The sequence below is a fragment of the Microcaecilia unicolor genome, chromosome 4 (assembly GCF_901765095.1).
Source record: "Microcaecilia unicolor chromosome 4, aMicUni1.1, whole genome shotgun sequence".
In the NCBI taxonomy this organism is placed as follows: Eukaryota; Metazoa; Chordata; class Amphibia; order Gymnophiona; family Siphonopidae; genus Microcaecilia; species Microcaecilia unicolor.
The window spans coordinates 218066376-218087571 of NC_044034.1; the positions used below are offsets into that span (position 1 = coordinate 218066376).

General features: G+C 38.8%; 1 protein-coding gene across 1 annotated transcript in view; it reads left to right on the top strand.

Annotated features, from left to right (window-relative positions):
- Window positions 1–671: 671 nt before the first annotated feature.
- LOC115469670 (mucin-5AC-like) overlaps window positions 672–21196 on the top strand; it is a 92971-nt gene continuing 72446 nt past the window's right edge. The window contains exons 1-5 of the mRNA XM_030202458.1: window positions 672–735; window positions 12662–12733; window positions 14657–14725; window positions 17248–17509; window positions 18841–18955. Coding sequence (XP_030058318.1) covers window positions 14665–14725; window positions 17248–17509; window positions 18841–18955 — 438 coding nt within the window. The 5' untranslated portion in view covers window positions 672–735; window positions 12662–12733; window positions 14657–14664. The remainder of the gene's footprint in view (window positions 736–12661; window positions 12734–14656; window positions 14726–17247; window positions 17510–18840; window positions 18956–21196) is intronic.

Sequence of the window (21196 nt, forward strand, 5' to 3'; positions counted from 1 at the left end):
TTTAGCAGGGCTTGGCAAAAGGACCTCAATATGACTAGATTTACAGTACTATCTGCATTACTGCACACTAGCATGCATTAATGCAGTGGGATCTATTTATTAATAACGTAAATTCACAGTGTGCTAATGTGGTAGCACGTTTTAGTAAATCTAGCCCTTCTGAGTTTGGACACCCAGCATGGGATTAGCGAATTCTCAGGAATGTACTGTGCTGTTGCTATCTGAAAGAATCAAGATCCCTTGAGATGAACACCATCACTGCACACGCAAAAGGAAAATAAAATCCACAATGTGAATGGCAAGATCCTTGAGTATTTGTTTCTACCAGGATCTGCAGTGACCAAGCTTCTGGGTGGGAGCTGCTTATAACTTCTGACATCTCTGGATTTCTTTTGTTGCAAGATACATACGCTATGGAAAGAAGAATTCACACCCTTCCCAAAACACAAACAGGTCCCTAGAAGGTGGAATGAGGATGCTCTATTTACCTGTCACCTGTGAAGGGAAGCTTGTCTTTTTGAAACTCCACCTATCCAGGAGCCTGTGTGAAGCAATCTGGGATTGCAGCCAAAATTTCCTTCTATAAAAAGCTAGTTGAATGCACAGGTAAACTGTCCTCCTCTCAAGCCCTCAGCTTGATACTCTGTGTCCGAACCTCGGACAAGATGGGCATAAGTAGGGGGACGCGGATACCAGTATGGATCCTGGTAATAGCATCCATTGTCCAGTTTACAGGTAGGAACGACTTCACTTTTAATTTTACTAAGTTTATGAAAACTTTTCTCAACTGGAATGCAATATTACCAGTAGATTCTCAGCAGATTTGGTCAGCAAAAATCTTTGTTTTTTTTTTTTAACATGGCTTTATTTTGTATGCTCGCTAGTTTAATGTGTTTTGTGGCTGTTGAACAGCAATAGTTTGAGAGGACAGAAGACCAAAGGCTCCATTGATTTAAAGGCAGCCTGTAGTTCTCTGGAAGGAGTATAAATACCAGCCACCATTGCCCCTTTGCCATCCACCACACACAAACACTGCCCTGCTAATGTGCTTTAAGCCATTTTTGAAGGAAAGTCTCCTGCAATACAGTGGGAGGTATGCGCTATGTGGCTATTCCGTTCTTGTTTCTGCCTCTTTGCTGAGACCACCAATGCAGGTGCCAATTAATACCCAGTGGTTTTAACATGGTGGTCACTTGTCCATTGGACCCAGACTCATCCCTAATGAGTGACTGACAATTTCTATTACCAAGTTATCACCTCAAGAACCAGTAGGAAGTGCTGATACGAGGAATCTGTCCCTTATGATGTAACCGTTTAAAACTATATTTTGAAAAGTGACCATCTGACATTGTAGCCCTTACCAAATTGCTGTAGGAAAAGATTTATTGAATAGTTTGCTAATGGGTGAGATGAAGAAAAAGACCCTGCATTTAAAGAAACTGGTCTTTTCAGATATCCCATTCCAGTTGTTAAATCCCTATAGTGGAAAAAGCGATGTTTAGTTCATCCACCTGCTGTGACTAACATGTGTGAAATCAAAAGCTCTGATGTGTTTGATGTACTTGGACTTAACCATGGCAACGTATCTCAGCAAGACCTGTGGTTGATGCTGGCACAGGGCATTTTGTGTTCTCAGTTATCACCTGAAGAATTTCAGGCAGTGGTCCATTGATTTATTGCAGAAATATGGCAGAATAAAATATGTTTTGATCACTTTGCAGTCAGTCACACGCTGGTGCAATACATGTACAAATCAGGTTTATGAAGGGGAATCAATAAATAAGGTGAATTTAAGTACAGCATCAACAGAGTAATAATGCACCTCATCTATCTACGTCTTCTCACATTTCTTTATTGAAATCAGTTCAGTATGGTAAGGTTAGTGCCATCAGTATTAAAGCATCTCTGAGCAAGGCAGTTTCCATAAAAAATAGGGTTTACAGATAATAAATCACTGGGAGGAGAATTATGAAAGTAAATCTAGCTCTTAGTCTTTTCGGTATGGTCTGAGTTTGTTGGCAGTGATGTAAAGGCCCTGCCATCTAGTCCTGTTCGCTGTCTCATGGTTACACCTTGCTATTCGTACTCTGAAGGGCACCTTTAGTAAATCAAGGGGTCAAGGGTCATGGATTTGATTTACCACCTTTCTGTGGTATATCCAATGTGATTTACTTAGTGGGCTCACAATCTCAGCTTTTGTACCTGGGGTCATGCAGGCTTAAGTGGCTTGCCCAGAGTCACAAGGAGTTGCAGTGGGAATTGAGCTGACATACAAGGAGAGTTGTGTGGATGCCTACTTTAAATACCTAAATGACAGAGACAGTGCATTTATAGACTAATCAGTTTATTGATGATGTGCTGTCAAGGAACAGAGCCTGCTGTCCCTTACAATACCTGAATAAATGTGTTAAGGTACCATATGACTCTGTCATTTTTGTTACACCAGACTAACCTTGCTGCCCCTTCGAAGGTGTTTAAATATCTAAGTATATTGCAGCTATTTTACTTGTTTCCATTTAGAGTAGGGGGTTTTTAACCCAGTCCTCAGGACACACCAAGCCGTTCTGGTTTTCAAGATGTCCACAATGAATACACATGTGATAAATTTGCAAGCGCTGCCTCCATTGTGTACAAATCTATCTCCTGCATATTCATTGTGGGTATCCTGAAAACTCGAGTAGCTGGGTATGTTCTGAAGACTGGGTTGAGAACCCCCTTATTTAGAGAGACAGTGGTAGTGGGTAATATTATCATGAACTCTGGTATGTCCTAGGTTTGGAAGCCTTTGGGCATCTTTCTACAGCAGTTACAGAGCACCAGTATTATTTTTGTAATAAGAGAGAGTGTCTTTAAAACAAAACAACTCACAAATATCATTGAGATTTGTTAAAGCTCCCATGAAACAAGGGCAGATGTAATTTGTAATTCTTATCTTGGAGCGTTCACAGACCTAGTGTACTGCATACAAATAAATACTCTGTGTGGGACAGGGATGTGCACAGCCAAAACAATTTCAGTTTGTTTTCAGAAAATTTGGCTTTTCCTTTTATTTTCATGAATTTTTTCAGTTTGTTTCACACATTTGTGTTAATAAAAATATTTCAGTGCATACTGAAATTCCTTAATGCATGGAAATCTATTGTACATGCATTAATTAACAAATTTGTGTGTGCTAAATTTTTAAGGTATATTAACAAACTGAGGGGTATGTTTACAAAGGTGCAGTAGCGTTTTTAACACACCTGTAAATTTAAGGCGCGTTAAACGCTAACGTACCTATATATTTCTATGGGTGCTTTAGCGTTTAACGCATGTAAACCATTTATGCATGTTAAAAACGCTAACACACCCATAGCCCTGCTTAGTAAACATAGGTATGAATGCACACTAAGTAATTCACATCCCTGTTATGGGATTGGAAACTCAAAAGAATTATTGTTACTAGTAAACAATACCTTTGCATGAGTTTACAAGTTTGAGAGAGCCTTTAGCTCCTTTGTTGGTCTATAATGTAAGCTGAGGGGTGACATGGTCATGCTGTGAATTCAGCGATTTAGATCGATCTGTTTCATCCAAGCTTTGCAGTCCGTGCACAACTTACTCCCATACCCAGGAATGCTTCTTTAATTCGTGAAGTTAGCATCTATGAGATGTACATAGATAAAGAAATGTTATCAGCATACAAAATTTTCTCCCTCAGGGTTAAAATAGACTTGGCAGAACCTATGCTGGAAATTCTTAACCTAGCATTTAAGTTAGCAGGAAGTGAAAAAGAAAACCACTCACATCAATTTGCTTTAATGAAATATTAAACTAAGACGCAACAAAGAATGATTAGGTCCTTCCAAGAAACAGCAGGTTTACTGAGCTACAAGTTGTCAGACTTGTGCTTTAATTAAAACATTTCACATCAGGGATACCCTTCTGCTGTTTCCATTTTAGTATTGATGTTAGGCTGGTAATGTTGAGGGTGATTTAGGGAAAGGACAGGACAACCCATTCCAAGCAATTAGCAGCTTTCCACAGATTGTGAGGTTTATATAGGATTATACATTAGGCATTTGTGTGCTGTTTTTGAACTTAATAAAACACATATTAGTAACACAGGAATAGAGGAATCACTCTCCCTTTCAGAGCTGCTGGATTACCAAAGGACGTTTATGCTGCCTTTTTCTTACCGAGCTGATATTTTTCAGGATGGTATTCATAGAAGGCTGCACTCACCAAGGACATTTTACATATTTTGTAAGGAATAATAAATTTATACTTGGCATGCCCCCCTGTAATTCTTGTGAACTGTTGCTCACAACTGTATCACTGAGGATATTTAAAGGCAGATTGTAGATAGAACATAAATATCAGAACTGAGTCATCCAGGTCAAGACGTCTCAAATGCAGCCAGCATTTTGGAAATGAATCTTTTCTAAAACGTATGTAGGAATGGACATGTATGTGCAGGCAATGTGTTGCGGCAGCACCCATTTTGCAAAAATCAGTGTCTACAATATCAATAGAGGTAGCTCAGCAACTTAGATGTCTATGTGCCAGCACATACAGGTACATATTGGTATTTCAGAACATACATGTGTATGTTTGCATGCTAGAAACCTACACATCTGTGGTTCCCCATGCTGTCATAGAGCTCGCTATCATGTGCCAGTATCATTTTCAAGGGAAAGGGGACAAAAAATACTGGAGGATTAAGAGGGTAACCTCCCCTAATCTCTCCAATAGAGCACTGCATTAAACAATCACCTTTAAATAACCTAGAGGACTTAAACGTTCATAACTCTTTTGAAAAGGGAAATGCATGTGTATTTTTAGCCCCACCTTAGTCCTGCTTAAAACACTTCTAGGTCATGCCCCCTTACCACATGGAGTTTTAACAATTTTATTTTATGCATTATGGACTAAATTCAGTAAATGGTGCCATTTATAGAATAGAGTGTAGTGCTGGAATCCATGCCCAGCTTTTGGGCGTGGGGATTTACACCAACTGAATGCCCCTGATTCGCCCATGTCCCTCCCACGGCCACACCCCTTTTCAGTTGCACACTAAAGAATTAGCACACACATCTTTATAGAATAGCGCTTAGCAAGATGCCCATGTGAATCAAAATTGTTGCCAATTAGTACCAATGATTGTTAACACCCAATTATTGGTACTAATAGACTCGTTACTCTATTACATTGCACACAATTTTAAGCACCATTTATAGAATTCCCCTGTACAGGCTTTTGGAATTTGGAATGAGTGTTTTTTTGGCGTTCTATTTCTATTTCAATTTTAATTGTAATTCTAAACCACTTTCCAAGTCTGCAGACAAAACAGTATATAAAGAAAAACAAACTATAACCATAAACCATACTTGTGATTTGGACATGTATATGTTGGCTTTCTAAAATCAGGATTTAAACATGTATGGGATAATCACATCTAAATGCTGGTTTCTGCATGTCCAAATCCTGAATAGGGCTTCTAAAATAACTGCCTTAATGGAACATATTTGATTGGTAAATGTTTATGATCTTCAGGCAAAGCATGAACCAAACAGACTGAATTCTATCTGGCATGACTGGGACACAGCTCATGCCGTGATTGTCCACTAAGTTTCAGGGGAATGGGAAGGAAGCCACCTACAGAATGTACAACTGAAGAGTAAAATGTTTAATTGATACAGGATGGGAATCACTACAATTTAATTAATTAATGAATATCTATATCTATCTATTCATCTATCGATAGATAGTGGGCATCCTTTCCAGGATGGCTTACAAGTAACTTAAAAAATGACCACACAAGCCAAATAAACTAAGGGGGTCTTTTACTAAAGCTTAGCTCGAGTTTTCTGCAGTAGTGCCCATTTTATTCCTATGGGCCCTGCTGCAGATAACTTGAGCTAAGCTTTAGTAATAGACCCCCTAAGAAGTTAAAGAGTATGGTGCAGTTCTATAAATTGGTGCTAAAATGCAGCACAAACCAGCAATGATGAGCCAAAATGTATATGTGCCCACTTACAGGAGGTCAGTGAGTGGTGAAAATGAAGGTGTATAAATGCTGCAAGCTTTGTGTACATCATATTGTATTCTGTAAGGTATGATTGACAATGGGCATCATGCTCATATCCTGCCCAAGCTCCACCCATGTGTATGCCCCTTTTGCAGATGTGTATGATAACACTTACATGGGCCCTTATAGATTCTGTTCTGACTTAAATATCAACCTCCCATCCTTCTCTTTCCACCTCTTCTTAATTTTATCCCTCCTTACCCTTTCTCCCAAATTACACTATCCTATTCTGTCTACCCTCTTTTATCCTAGTCATATTTTATCTAGCTCAACTTATCATACACTGCTAAGCCCAACTTTACATTATTTTACTACTGTTTTATTAAAATTCTATTAACTTTGTATTTCAAATTACTATGTAAGCCGCATTGAACCTGCATTATGTGGGAAAGTGCGGGGTACAAATGTAATAATAATAATAATAATAATTAATGCTTAGGGCAAGTGTGCATGTAAGAGGCAATCAAGACACCATTCACACATGCATGTGATGCTTAACCACTGGCACACAGCTGTAGAACTGCCCTTCATACCATTTACTTTGCTCTGCTTTGCATTCTGTAAGTGAGTGTAAGAGCAGATGTAGTATATGTGCTGGGACTGCTGCTTTTTAACATATTTATAAATGATCTAGAGATGGGAGTAACTAGTGAGGTAATTAAATTTGCTGATGACACAAAGTTATTCAAAGTTGTTAAATTGCAAGAGTATTGTGAAAAATTGCAAGAGGACCTTATGAGACTGGGAGACTGAGCATCCAAATGGCAGATGACTTTTAATGTGAGCATGTGCAAAGTGATGCCTGTGGAAAGAGGACATTAAACCATTAGGAGTCACCGACCAGGAAAGGGATCTAGGTGTCATCATTGATGATACGTTGAAACCCTGTGCTCAATGTGCAGCAGCAGCTAAGAAAGCAAATAGAATGTTAGGAATTATTAGGAAAGGAATGGAAAACAAAACTGAGAATGTTATAATACCTTTGTATTGCTCCATGGTGCATCCGCACCTTGAATACTGTGTTCAGTTCTGGTCACTGCATCTCAACATATAGTGGAATCAGTAAAGGTACAGAGAAGGGTGACAAAAATGATAAAGGGGATGGTTATGGCTCTTCAGCTTGGAGAAGATACAGCTGAGGGGAGATATGACAGAGGTTTATAAAATACGAAGTGGAATGGAACAGGTAGATGTAAATTGCTTGTTTACTCTTTCCAATAATACTAGGACTAGGGGGCACACAAAGAAGCTAGTAAGTAGTATATTTAAATTGAATCAGAGAAAATATTTCTTCACTCAATGAGTAATTAAACTCTGGAATTCATTGCCAGAGAATGTGGTAAAAGCAGTTAGCTTAGCAGGGTTTAAAAAAGGTTTGGATCATTTCCTAAAAGAAAAGTCCTTAAGCCATTATTAATATGGACTTGGGAAAATCCACTGCATATTCTAGGATAAGCAGCATACAATCTGTTTTGCTGTTCTGGGAACTTACCAGGTACTTATGACCTGGATTGGCCACTGTTGGAAACAGGATACTGGGCTTGATTGACCTTCAGTCTGTCCCAGTATGGCAATGCTTATGTTCTTATGATTGAACTAGATGATATTAGCAAAACAATTTGTTGGAAATTGACTGTCTCATACTTTTCTTGGTGAAGCAGGATTTTAGGTCAGACAGGGTCTGTGGGTTGATCCAAAAGTCATAAAAAGAGTAGGGGAAAAACCCAATAGACATAGATGCTAGCTTGCATTTAGAGGAGAATATTCAGTTCAAGGTTTGGACTGAACTATCATCCTAGCACAGTTGCAGGATTCCACTTCAAAATGCCAGAGCACTTATTATTGTGAATGTGTCTCAAGTATTTTGTCTCATCCAAATGAGAGTCGGCATTTGACTTCTAACCAATCAGAAATAAGCCTGTTTGACGTGCTTTGGGCATTCTAATAAGATGGCTGCAGTCACCATCTTGCAGCTTACATCCTTTGGGTATGGTGAGCATTTTCTGGCACCATTTAAGTTCTTGGTCCAGTTCTTTTGTTTTAGAAGCAGGGATTTGTTGCCGCTTCTGTGAACAGCAACATTGGCATCCCCCTTGTCAATTTGGCTGATCCTGGGTAGGAACTTTTAATGTATTGAGGGGCCCTTTTGCAAAACCGCGTAAGTGCCTACCTGCGCCCAAAGCGCGGCAATTCCAAGTTACACACGCTGGAAAATATTTTTATTTTCTGTTGCACAGGTGGTAATTGGCATTTTACATATGTAGACCATTACTGCCCAGTTATCGCATGAGAGCTTACTGCTAGGTCAATGGCTGGTGGTAAGGTATCAGATCCAAAATGGATGTGTGTCAATTTTCATTTTGCCACACGTCCATTTTCGGCAAAAATTTTAAAAAGGCATTTTTTATAGGCCTGCTGAAAAATGATTCTGTGTGCGCCCAAAACACGTGTCTACACTACCATAGGCCATTTTTCAGCATGCCTTAGTAAAAGGGCCCCTGAAGTAGTTTATTGGAGTACAGTAATCTGTCGTGAAACCCCTGGTTCTTTTATTTTTAGCTGGGCGCTATTTATATAAGGTAGTTCTTTACTAAAGGCAACTTAACAAAGGGGTCCTTTTGTTAAGGCGCACTGAAAAATGGCCTGCAGTAGGGTAGACGCGTGTTTTGGGCGTGCGCAGAATCATTTTTCAGCGCATCTGAAAAAAATGCCTTTTTAAAATTTTTGCCGAAAATGAACGTGCGGCAAAATGAAAATTGCCGCGCGTTCACTTTGGGTCTGAGACCTTACCACTAGCCATTGAACTAGCGGTAAAGTCTCACACGGTAACCGGGCGGTAATGACCTATGCACATCAAATGCCACTTGGCATGCACCCAATACATGTGTCTGAAAATAAAAATTATTTTTCGGACGTGCACCAACAATGAAATTACTGCAAGCACCACGTGGTAGCCAGGTAGTAAGTCCATTTTGGCATGCATTGGGCATATGTAGATGCTTAGGTGGCTTAGTAAAAGGGCTCCTCAATAACATAGATTACCCTTCATTAATCATCCTGATCTCTGCCTTTGCAGACATCATTTATTCTTTTGATCAGTGGTTTTCTTCTTGAATGTCAGAGCACATGGTGTTGCCCAGTGAGGCTTCTAGTAAATTCTGTGGTTGAGTATGCTGGGTTCCTCTTTAAAAATGTTCTTTTAATTCAGTCATATCAGTGAAATGCACAATAAATTCACTATTTTTTTCTAGAAATAGAAATAAAGAGATTGATATGGTGTACCTTATAATTAATATTAGACAGATTAACAGCCCTTGAAAGATTCTTTTGTTCCAAACACTCTTTTAAAGCTAGCTCTGGGGTACAGATGGGGAAAAAAAGGTATGTTCCTGAATTCCTGTCTGTAATCTCAGTCTGTTCACAATAGGGGAAGAGAAAAGGCCAGCATTCCAAGTTTTCTAATGTGCAGTGTATTAGTGACTGTACTGGTTCTGGAGAGAACTGGATTTTGTGTAGACTATGATTCCTTTTATTGGCCTAACATCAGAATTATTCAGTCATGAATCAGTTTTCAAAACCTCTTGACTAAGAGATACATATGGTAATTTTTTCTGGAATGTGGAAGTGTGGAGACAGCCAGTAGGTGTCTCTGTTGCACAATAGCTAGGACACCTTTCCATCTCCTCCTCCATGTGGTGCAATCTCTCTGAGTCAATGGGGCATGTTTACTAAGGTGCATTAACCAGTTAGCATGGGTTTTAGGTGGTGTTACACGAACCCGCATTCCTTCAGCTTGCAAATAACTCATGGTATAGAGATAAATCAGGTTGTTTTGGAGGAAAACCATATCAGAATAGAAAAGGAAAATAAAGATGACAAGAGGAAATATTAGAACAATTTGATCAGCAAGAATAAATCAGAATTGAAAAAAATGTTTTGAGGTATCCCACTATTTCTTAGATATTAATGTTCGGATCAAAACAAAAGAAGACATATCACCTACTGTTGATCAGTTAGGAACTTACTTTTGTGAAAAAATAGATCAGTTCAGAAGTAATTTTGCATCGGAACATCATGATCTTGATACTTAAATGAAGTACTTGCAGTACTCTGGAATTTTAGTCATTAACTGTTGTCAGATTTCCATGAGGTTAAATGATCTGACATGGAAATACAAATTAGTAGATTTGTAAGATCTCACTGTCTCCTAGATCACTGTCTTATGTATTTTATGCAAACACCCCCCCCCCCCCTTTAATTTTAAACAAAGGTTAATTGAATAGCTAAGAGCTTCGCTTGCATTGAGCAGGTTTCTTGGATCTATAGGAGATATTATTCTCACCCCTATTGTCAAAGATTTAAAAGTTTCTTCTTCACTGGTGTCCAACTACAGACTGGTTGTGTGTATTCCTTTTTTGGCAAAGTTGATGGAAGGTTTGGTTGCTCTACAGTTATGGGATCATCTGGACAAATTTGATATTCTACATAGTTTGCAATCAGGATTTTGATGTAATTTTAGTACTGAGACAGGATTTGGAGCACCTTTATCTAAAATTAGACTTTTGCTAGCTACAGGTCAACAGGCACTTGATTTACAATTTAATTTATCAAGTGCTTTTGAACTGGTGGACCATGTATTACTGCTGCATCTACTGAATGATATTGGTCTGACCAACAGTGTTATCCTGGTTTCAGGGTTTTCTGATGATGTGATCTTATAGAGTTAAAATGGATGGCTCCTTCTCTGGTAGTTGGTATGAAAGATGTTATGTGCCGCAGGGATCTCCATTATTGCCTCGTTTATTTAATGCTCTGTTGGCCTCTGTTGGGAGGCTACTTGAATCTGAAGGTTTTACAATTTTTATATACACTGATCACATTACTGTCATAATTCCAGTCCGTTCAGGCTTAGCAAATGTGACTCTTAGGGTTCAACACTGTATTTCATTAATTGCTAAATGGATATCAGACGGTTTACTAAAACTAAACAAGGATAAGACTAAATTTCTTCTGATAGGATCAAAAGACAAGATGGATTCCATTGCGTTTGAGAAGGTTAGTTATAAATTGGAATCCACCTAGGGGTAATTTTAGACTGTAATCTAACATTGGAATCACATGTACATCAACTAATAAATTGTTTCTGGACAATGAGAAAATTTTGACATAAGAACACTTTAGATTGATTGTGCAGGCCTTGGTTTTATCTAAATTAGATTATTGCAACATCATGATTGTTTTAAAAAATTGTAGATAGTGCAGAATGCTGCAGTAAAACTGATTTACTCAAGTAGGAAATCTGATAGAGTGACCCCTTTGTATGTTCAGCTTCATTGGTTGCCTATAGTGGCCAGAGTATTGTTTAAATTTACTGCATGATTTTCAAGATTCAACAAGGAATAGCTCCTGTGTATATTACTTGGCTTTTCATGTGTCTTCTGCAAACATTCTTTATGATCTTTGAAGCAACTATGTTTTCCAGATCCTAAAGGGATAAGATCAAAGAGACTTTTTAATTCTCTCTTTTCTTATCAGGCAGCTAAAGCTTGGAATTTAAGAATAGAGAATAATTTTATGTTATTTAGGGTAAAGTGGTGTTATTTATGAAAATGATAAAACCTACGCTTTTTTTGTAAATTTCACATCTAAATTGATGTAATCTGATTTTCAGAAGTTGAAAAATAAAATGCTTGTATGGTCCTAAGTGTTTTACCTAGTGTTTCTTGTTTGTGATCGCTCTGAACTCATTGGGTATTAGCGTAATGCAAGAACAGATTGTAATGTAATGTTAGAGCATTTATCTGAGTGGAAACTGCAGATGAAATGCTGGACATGTCCCCGCCCCCCCCCCCCCCCCCACACACACACACACAGTTACTGCAGAGCTTTTGCACTTAAGGTGTTTTAGTTTTGATTGTTAACCCAAGTTAAGTGTCCTTTAGAAAACATGTCCCAGTAAGCCAATCCTGAATGATCCTTATGTAAGTGTAATAAAAGCAGGAAAACAGCACAGACAAGTAAACTGGGTAATCCAACACTATGAGGGGCATTTTTGATATGATGTCTAAATCCAGAAGGGAAAATCGCCATTTTCAAACCAACTTTTTGATTTGAAAATGACCATTTGCTAGATGTTTTTGTGCTCAATGCATCTCTCTTTTAGGACCATTTTTGAAAAAAAGATGTCCAAGGAAAAAATGCACAAAAACAACCAATAGAATGTATGGGGGAAGGGCAGCATTCTTAGTAGACTGGCCAAATAAAAATCCCAGAAGAGCAGTGGGGCACCCTAGGGGGCACTGCAGTAGACCCAGGTACACATCTCATCGTTACCCCTTATATTATATGGTGAGTCCTCCAAAACCCACCAAAAATCTACTGTACCCAACTATAATATTAGCACTCCCGTAGGCTGAATTTCGATTTCATGCTGAGATTTTGAAGAAACTGAATAATAGAGGGCTCCTATTTGTGCACTGATGAAACCATGCCTTAAAATTGCTGATTCTGTCTCTCTTTTCCCACTTGCTCTGGTTTACTCAGAGGTAAAACCCAATTCACATATCATGTTTCATATTTATCTCTTCACAGTCAATGCACAGACTCAGAATTACCAAGCGCAGACTGTATACTATGGATATGAAGAAGTTCGGCAGCAACAAGGTAACCATATTTACATTGCTTTGTTGAAATATTTGGCATGTTGCAGTGTTACATAAGTTTAGAAAATCCATAACAACAATGATTGGTGATTGAATTCATTTTCAGGACTCAATGGACACAAAACTCTACTGCTTCCACTGCGAGGCCGTTCCATGAATTCACCACCCTTTCCGTGAAGAAATATTTCTCAGGTTACTGCTGAATCTATCCCCATTTCACTTTCATCCTATGCCCCCTCATTCCAGAGCTTCCTTTCAGTTGAAAGAGACTCTCTTCCTGTGCATTCATGCCACATAGATATGTAAATGTCTCTATCATATCTCCCCTCTCCCATCTTTCTTCCAAAATATACATATTGATATCTTTAAGTCTGTCCCCAAATGCTTTATGACGAAGACCACTGATCATTTTAGTAGCCACCCTCTGGAACAACTCCATCCTGTTTATATCTTTTTGATGGTGCGGTCTCCAGAATTGTACACACCAGAGTCTTAAACAGGGGCATTATCACCTCCTTTCTTCTACCGGCCATTCCTCTCCCTATGTACCCAAACATCCTTCTAGTTTTTGCCATCGCCTTTTCTACCTATCTGGCCACCTTAAGATCATCACATACGATCACACCCAAGTCCTACTCCTCTTTTGTGATCAAAAGTTCTTCATCACCCCCTAAACTGTACCATTCCCTCAGGTTTTTGCAGCCCAAATGTATTACCGTGCATTCTTTAGCATTAAATCCTAGCTGCCAAATTCCAGACCATTCCTCTAGCTTTGCTAAGTCCTTCCTTGTGTTATACACACCATCAGGGGTGTCTACCCTATTGCAAATTTTGGTATCATCAACAAAGAGGCAAACCTTACCAGACAGCCCACTGGTATCATCCTTTTCTTCACAATGAGCTCCATTTACTGCTACCCTTTGCAATCTTCAACTCAAACAGTTTCTAAGCCAGTCAATCACTTTAGAACCTATAGTGAGGGTACTCAGTTTATTTATTAGTTGTCTATGCATAACTGTGTCAAAGGCTTTGGGTTATTATTTTTTTCATTTAGACGGTTTTCCCTGCAACAAAAATATTTGCCTGATTATTGGAGATGCCAGTTTGATAGAATATCGCCTAGCACGTGCATAAATGCCCATTTGTGACATCACTCACATGCATAAGTGTCCCTAATCTATAAATTTGTGCATGCAATTGGTGCCTTCATTTAGGTGCCATTCTAAAATTGCCCTTCATGGTTGTACCACAGAAAGGCAGTAAATTAAGAATCAGACAATTAATAGCATCTCAACAAAGTGTAAATTAAAACCAGTCATTTATTTTACAATATCCCAATGCAGGATATCAAAAAAGTCTTTAAAATAACAGGAATCATAGGAAAAAAAACCTTTATAGGCAATTTTTAGAGAGCCTGTGGTGCCTGCAAGGACATGTTAAAGGGAAACCATGCACAGCTGCAAATGTACCCGCGAAAGTGTGCATAGGGCTGTCAAAATAAAAATCTCTTCTAAGCTTTCCCTCCATCCAAAACCACATTTTTCTGGACATGAAAAATGGGCAACACATGAACTTTTACTTGCTTTGAGAAGGTAAATATCTGTTTATCCATGGGAAAAGCTGTGAAGATTTCTGTCTTAGGGGAGCTATGTTATAAATGCCTACAGTGCAGAAACGTGCATGTGCATTTTTGCAGGATGTTCAAAGGCCTACATGTTTGTTATGTTTTAAACAGAGGCCACTTCACAAATCTCTTGGCATGATTTTCCAAAGCACATTGTGTTCATTATCTACTGTTGTTGCCATTGGTCTTCCCCTTGATCCATTTCATGACCTGAATAGTCAATAATCCCAAGGAAGCAAAAATAGTTATTAGAGGCTGTACTTCAGACAAACTCTGATTTTCTTTTCCTTTTATCCATAGAATCCCAGATGCAGTCTGGTTCCAAAACAGTGACCATCATCCCAACAATGACTATGAAAGACATTAGACGTAAGTTAAACTGACAAGCTAATTTTCGATATTAACACCGAGATTCAGTAGATTGACACAAAGTCAATTGAGGTGACAACAAGAAGGATGTGCCAGTAGAAACTGGCCTAATTGAGTAGGCAAATGAAGAAGAAATAAATGGGAAAATACATACATTTTAAATAATAAAATGGAATTCTGAAATAAAATAATCAAATTGGCTAATGACTAGTCCTTTCTGGGTAACTATAATTCTCCAAGGTTTCAAACAATTACTGTAGTTTATCATGGAATCTAAAATGTCTACCTGTAAAAATACAAACATTATAAAATAAGATCCATTTTACTGTATTATCCTCAGAGCTGAGTATTCTTGTCACACTGTGTAAGTTTGTTTCTCATACTATGCCAAGAACATGGAATATTCTTGATTTCTCTATTTTTTTTTGGGGGGGGGGGGATCAACAGTTCTATTTAAGTAGGGGGGTTGTTCTAATTATTCTGGTGATAATCCATTGGCCATGGTCTGTAGACTGTAGTGCACCCTGAGTCTGACCACTAGGTGTCACTATTGTTAAATGGTTAGGACTGCTTCCTTCCTCACTCCCCCGCCAAGGATTGAGAACAATATTATATTAGCAATCACAACTTCAGCTGGCTCAAGGAGCAGAGACTAGAGCTGGGAATTGAACTCCAATGTCCCATGTGGCAGAGCACAGCAATGCTACTGTGTCATTGGGCTGGCCTGAGGTATGGGACTTTCTGACAGCATTATACTTTTTCAACAGTTCCACACAGGAGCCATAAAGGGCACTTTTCAAAGTGTTTACCTGGGTAAAATGGTCTGACTGAAAATTGTTGCCCTTAAATGTGACTAAAAGTCAGTGCACCCACCATCACTTGCTTATTTTTAGTTGTGGAGGAATAGAAGCAATCTTTTGGGTGTGTTTAAGTCAGGAGAGGAAAACAGCAGGTACAAAGTATGTGGATGCTGTTAATACACCCCTACTTTGCACTTGTTAATTTTCAAAAAGAAACAACATGGAAAATGTCTCTTTGAAATAGCCCCCGTGTCTGCATGCAAACACCACCCTTGAAGTTTGCAACTATCTGGCTATTTGAAAATGTCCCCCATAGAATGATCAATGAGAATTAAATAAGAATATAAAGGTTCCATAGCTGGGCAAGTAGATTGACAAATGGCTAGATGGGAGAGTAGACTTGCTGATAACGGTAATATATTGATGTATACATAAAGAAATAGATGAAGATATGAACACATGATTTCCCGAATCCTAGAGAGGTCACCTAAATTTAGGCACAGATCACAGTTCCATGCGCAAACTAGTTAATGAGCCATTAACAACCAATTATTGATGCTTATTGGCCCTAATTAGGACTTATATGCAGATCTGCCTATGCACTGTTCTATAACACTATGCCAATAAATTGTCTCACATGCAAGTCAAAAGGGAATGTGGCCCAGGGAGGGGCATGGGTAGGTCAGGGGTGTTCCAAAAATGTGGGTGCAGTGTTATAGAATAGGGCCATTTATGCACTGCCATTGGTTGCATGCCAGGTTTCAGCAGGTGTATGTCCTTCTGCCCAAAGTTGGCCACGGGAATGCACACTAAGTGCTTGTCAATAAAGCAGGGGTGTCCAACCTTGGCCCTCACCAGGTCGGGTTTTCAGGATTTCCCCAATGAATATTCATACAAAGGAGGCAGTGCGTTCAAATACATCTCATGCATATTCATTGGAGAAATCCTGAAAACCCACCTGGATTGCGGCCTTTGAAGACCGAAGTTGAACAACCCTGCTATAAAGGTTGCTTAGCACTGGACAACCTTTATAGAATTGGTGCTCAGTGCGAATCTTCCCAGTTCCTAACTGGGCGCCATTTATAGAATTTCTCCGCAATCCCCCGGATTCTAGATAGCACGCCTCGAGATCTGCACCAAAATCCAAGAGTATTCTGTAACAGCATGCGTAACTTAATTGGCTTAACAAGCCAATCAGCGTTGTTAACAGCTCTTAACAAGCAATAATGAACACTAATTTGCAATAATTAGAATTTACACGCACAACTCCCTAAGCGTATTCTGTAATGCACTGCGCCTAATTTTAATACACACAGGCAAAAAGAGGTGTGGTTATGGGCAGGGAAATGGGTGTTTTGTGGGCATTTCAAAACTTATGTGTGTTGTTATAGAATATGGCCCAATGTGCGTAAATCTACACGCAAGGATTTATACCACATTTTCGTTGGTGTAAATGGAGGCGTGTAGTTTTAGGCACTAGGATATCAACTAATCATATTCTATGTACCATGCCTAAATCTAGGCACTGCTTATAGAATACGCTTAAGTGGAAATGTTTTCCATGCGGATTATCTAGGCGCCATATATAAAATCTGGCCCAATGTGTGCAGAGTTCAAAGGTAGACTGATAAATGGAAGGAAAGCAGGCAGGAAGATGTAATAAGCTAATACACAGGTCAAGGAAACTGAAGCTCATTCTGACAGTCTATGTTGGATTCACAGCAATGATCACGGCTCACAATAACCAAGTTTGCAGCACTTGGGGAAACTATCACTTCAAGAACTTTGATGGGGATGTCTACCAGCTCCCGGGGACTTGCAACTACGTCTTTGCCTCACACTGCAAGGGTGCCTATGAGGAATTCAACATCCAGATAAGGCGCAGCGAGGTGAACAATGTTGCAACTATCAGCCACATCGTGATGAAGCTTGATGGAGCGGTTATTGAACTCAAGGCTAACACTGCTACATTCAATGGCAATCCGTAAGTTTAAGTGTCTTAATGCAGAGTGTAATGATAGTGAATAAATGTTAGACACTGTGAAGCATGGTAAAAGTCTAGACCTGAGGAAATGGGAAGTCTAGCTAAATCTCCATCATGTAGTTCATGATATTTTCAAGTATCGATTTTACTCATATGGACAGGTAAACCAGTAAGAAGAATATATCTCATTGTGTACAATACTGGAAAAATATGTCTTATATTGCTTTATTGTTATTGTTTAGAAATAGCTCAATATTAGCCATGCGATCAGCTTTTTTTTTAAAAGGCTGCTCCCACAGTGGTTTAAAAAAAATCTGGCCAGCCAAAATTCAGCACAAGTTAACCAGCCGGGAATGGCTGCCAACTAGTTAACTCACATTTCTGCAGATGTGGTCATTTTCAGCAACATTTAATGGTTATTGCTGCTGAAAATGCCTGGTTAGCGTGGGGTGGGGGTGGGGGTTCTTTGTTGTACATCTTTTGCTCTAGGTCTGGCTGTTGCAGTAATCACTTCAGCTTAGAAACCCAGGTTTTTCAAACCTGGTTAAAATATGCACTCTGTTGGCTGGTAAATATTACAATTAAGTGGTGGCCAGGCTGCCTCCCTTCATGGAGGCTCTGCCTCCACAGAATCTCTTGACTGGCTCAAGGATAAACAACTGGATCTAAAACTGAACCTGGGTCTCTCAAGAAACAGACATCAAATGCTGTTAGAGAAGGTTCTTAAATTTTCCATAGTAGAGATCCATGAAGGCCGCCATCTGTTCTGTGCAGTGGTCACACCTATCATCTCTATGATGCAGTCAGAGAAGACTTGAAAAGTTACAAGGGTCAATATTCAAAGCACAGGAGGGGACTGGCATTGAATATCCGGTTTATTTTTAGCCAGTTTAAAGTTAGCTGGCTAAGTCGATATTCAAAGACAGCTGGTTACCGTTAAACCGATTAAAGATATACCAGCTATTTAAGCGGCCCAATATTGCTACCTACAATAGCTGGAAATGAATTGCATATTCATGGATAGCTGGCTGTATTATGCAATATAGCTGGTTATCTCCTAGGCGCTAACTGGGAATATTCAGCAGGGGATAACCAGATATCCCCCGCTGAATATCACCAGATAGCCAGTTAAGTGCAATTTAACCGGCCAGGTGCTGATCCTGGCCGGTGAAATGGTTTTGAATATCGGGGGGGACAGTCTATTCTATGTCTTTCTTTCTCTATTTATTAAAATATAATATCCTGCTGGACTACACTAATGTGCCCAGAAATGTGCAGAGCAATAAATATAGACCCTGGCATGAGTTAACATCTCTACTGTTTTCTTCCAGTGTTATGCCACCACACAGCTACTCAGGTGTCAAGATAGAGAAAAGTGCTATGTATATAAAAGTGAGCTCCAAATCTGGCTTGGTCATTATGTGGAATCAAGAGGATGCACTCTTGGTAAGAATTTTAATAAAGGCTTTAGACATGCAATTAGATTTAGACAACTATGTTATTTTGCAGGTAGATCTGCTCCTCTAAATGTGGTAATTAGAGTCAGAAATAGGAAACAAACTAGTTTTGACTTCTGGGACATAGACCAGATCTGGTAATATAATCAATATTGGGTTCACATGCCTGTAACTTTTATAATACCATTATCTATGAGCATATCTTTGGCTTTTACGTGTGTAATTTTCTAAAATAGCTATTTACATATATCGGTCATTTACTTGTATGAAACTTACACAAGCCTTCTAAAATGACCTCCATTGTCTATTACAGAGGGTCATGGAAATTTTTGAATATCAACCTAGTTGATATTCAAAAAACGCACACAAATGCTCCAATGTCTAACAGCACATACAAGGACAAAGTTATTTGTGCCTTGGAGCAGGTGTAACTTTGTGTGGGAGCTTTCAGGTATGTTATTAAAAAAAGACTCATAGACACACACGTTGACTTTATAAAATAATCCAAACACTCCTTCATCATAAAGCTCATATACATAGGGCTAAATTTTGTATATGGAGCCGATAAATTGGCGCCAAAAAAGTGAGCATTAAGCAGTATTCTATAAATGTTCTTCCGAGTTGGGTAAACAAATACTATTGGATAAGAAAATATAAAATGTTCTAATCACTATCAAAATGTTGCTGCTAATTCATTTGAACAACTACCAAAAGTCTGGACTTTAAATCAATATGTTTAAGAAATAAATCCTCAACTGCTGAGGGAACGTCATAAACTTCAAAAAACTGAGTCATTTGAACATTCCTCCACCTGAAGCAGGTTTCCGAAACAAGGGGGGGGGGGGGGGGGGCGTTAATCCTTGTTGAGGTCTTATATGTATGCAACTTGGAATCAGCAGGAAGATTGCGCATTTGCTTTAATAGCACATATATTAGTTTCTGGTAAGTGACTTTTGATTTTTTTTGTTTCAAGTGCACTTGTGGAATGGTTTTGAGTTTTGGTTTTCTTCTATTTTTGATCTTTATTTGAGAACTTGCAAAAGTTATGGACATGTAGAGAACCAGTATTAGAGAATGATTTTTGAAGCAGTGGTTTTTTTCTCCGTTAGGAGTTTTTACATTGCTGTTTTGTCATTCTGAATAGAAGGCAGTGGTAGTAGCTCATTTGTGGGTTTGTTAAAAGTCTGTGCTTTTTTTAAGTTTATGAATTTCTCAGAGACGTTGAGGCTTTATTTCTTAAACATATTGATTTAAAGTCTAGTAGTTCTTCAAATGAATTAGCAGCAAAATTTTGATAGTACTCTAAGTTAGGTACCATTTATAGAATAGCATTTGGTGCCAGGATTTGGCGCAAGCATTTACACCAACTGAAACCTGGTATAAATCTTTGTGCCTAAATTAGGCATCAATCTGCCTAATTCTGTAACACTGCATGTGAATTCCAGGAACGCCCCTGATCTGCCCATGCTCCTCCCATGGCCACGCCCCTTTTCAGATCCACATGTAAAAATTCATACATACATATTTATAGAATAGTGACTAAAAGATGTGCACATAAATTCAAATTATTGCCAATTAGCACCGATAATTGTTAGTGCCCAATTATTGGTACTAATTGGCTCATTATGCAATTAAATTGTGCCCAGATTTGCATGCACAATTTATAGTGGCATATATAGAATTAGATGGATAATGTCAGACCATCAGGAGGTGAAATCTCACAGATTTCTAGATATATCATTACCTATAGTTCATCATCATTCCATTTTTCTCTAGTTTGAATTTTTCAAAATTTTCTTAAAAAGTTTGCAACTGTGCACTTATCTTGGAAAAGGTGCTATCACAACGCAATCCAGTAGGTTTCTTTCTGACATGACATCATGCTTCATTGTACTATATCAGGGAAGAGTCTCTTGGAACCATAATTTTTCAAAAATTATTCATAAAGAAACTTCCAATATCACTCCATATGTTGTCATAGCATTTAAGGCACGCGGCTCTCTCTGATAGTCCAATATCTCTCTATATAAAATGCACCTCCAACATTCTAATGAAGCCTCATTTTCCCAAATTTCTAAAGTGAGGCGGCTGAGACCACTTTTTTGCTCCATGAGTGTCTGCCCCACCCACGTGTCAAACGTAATGACGTCGAGGCGGAGCAATGACACTCAGCAAATAACAGCGCTCAACGTAAAATGATGTCCCATTAGAAGGTTGGAAACACACTATC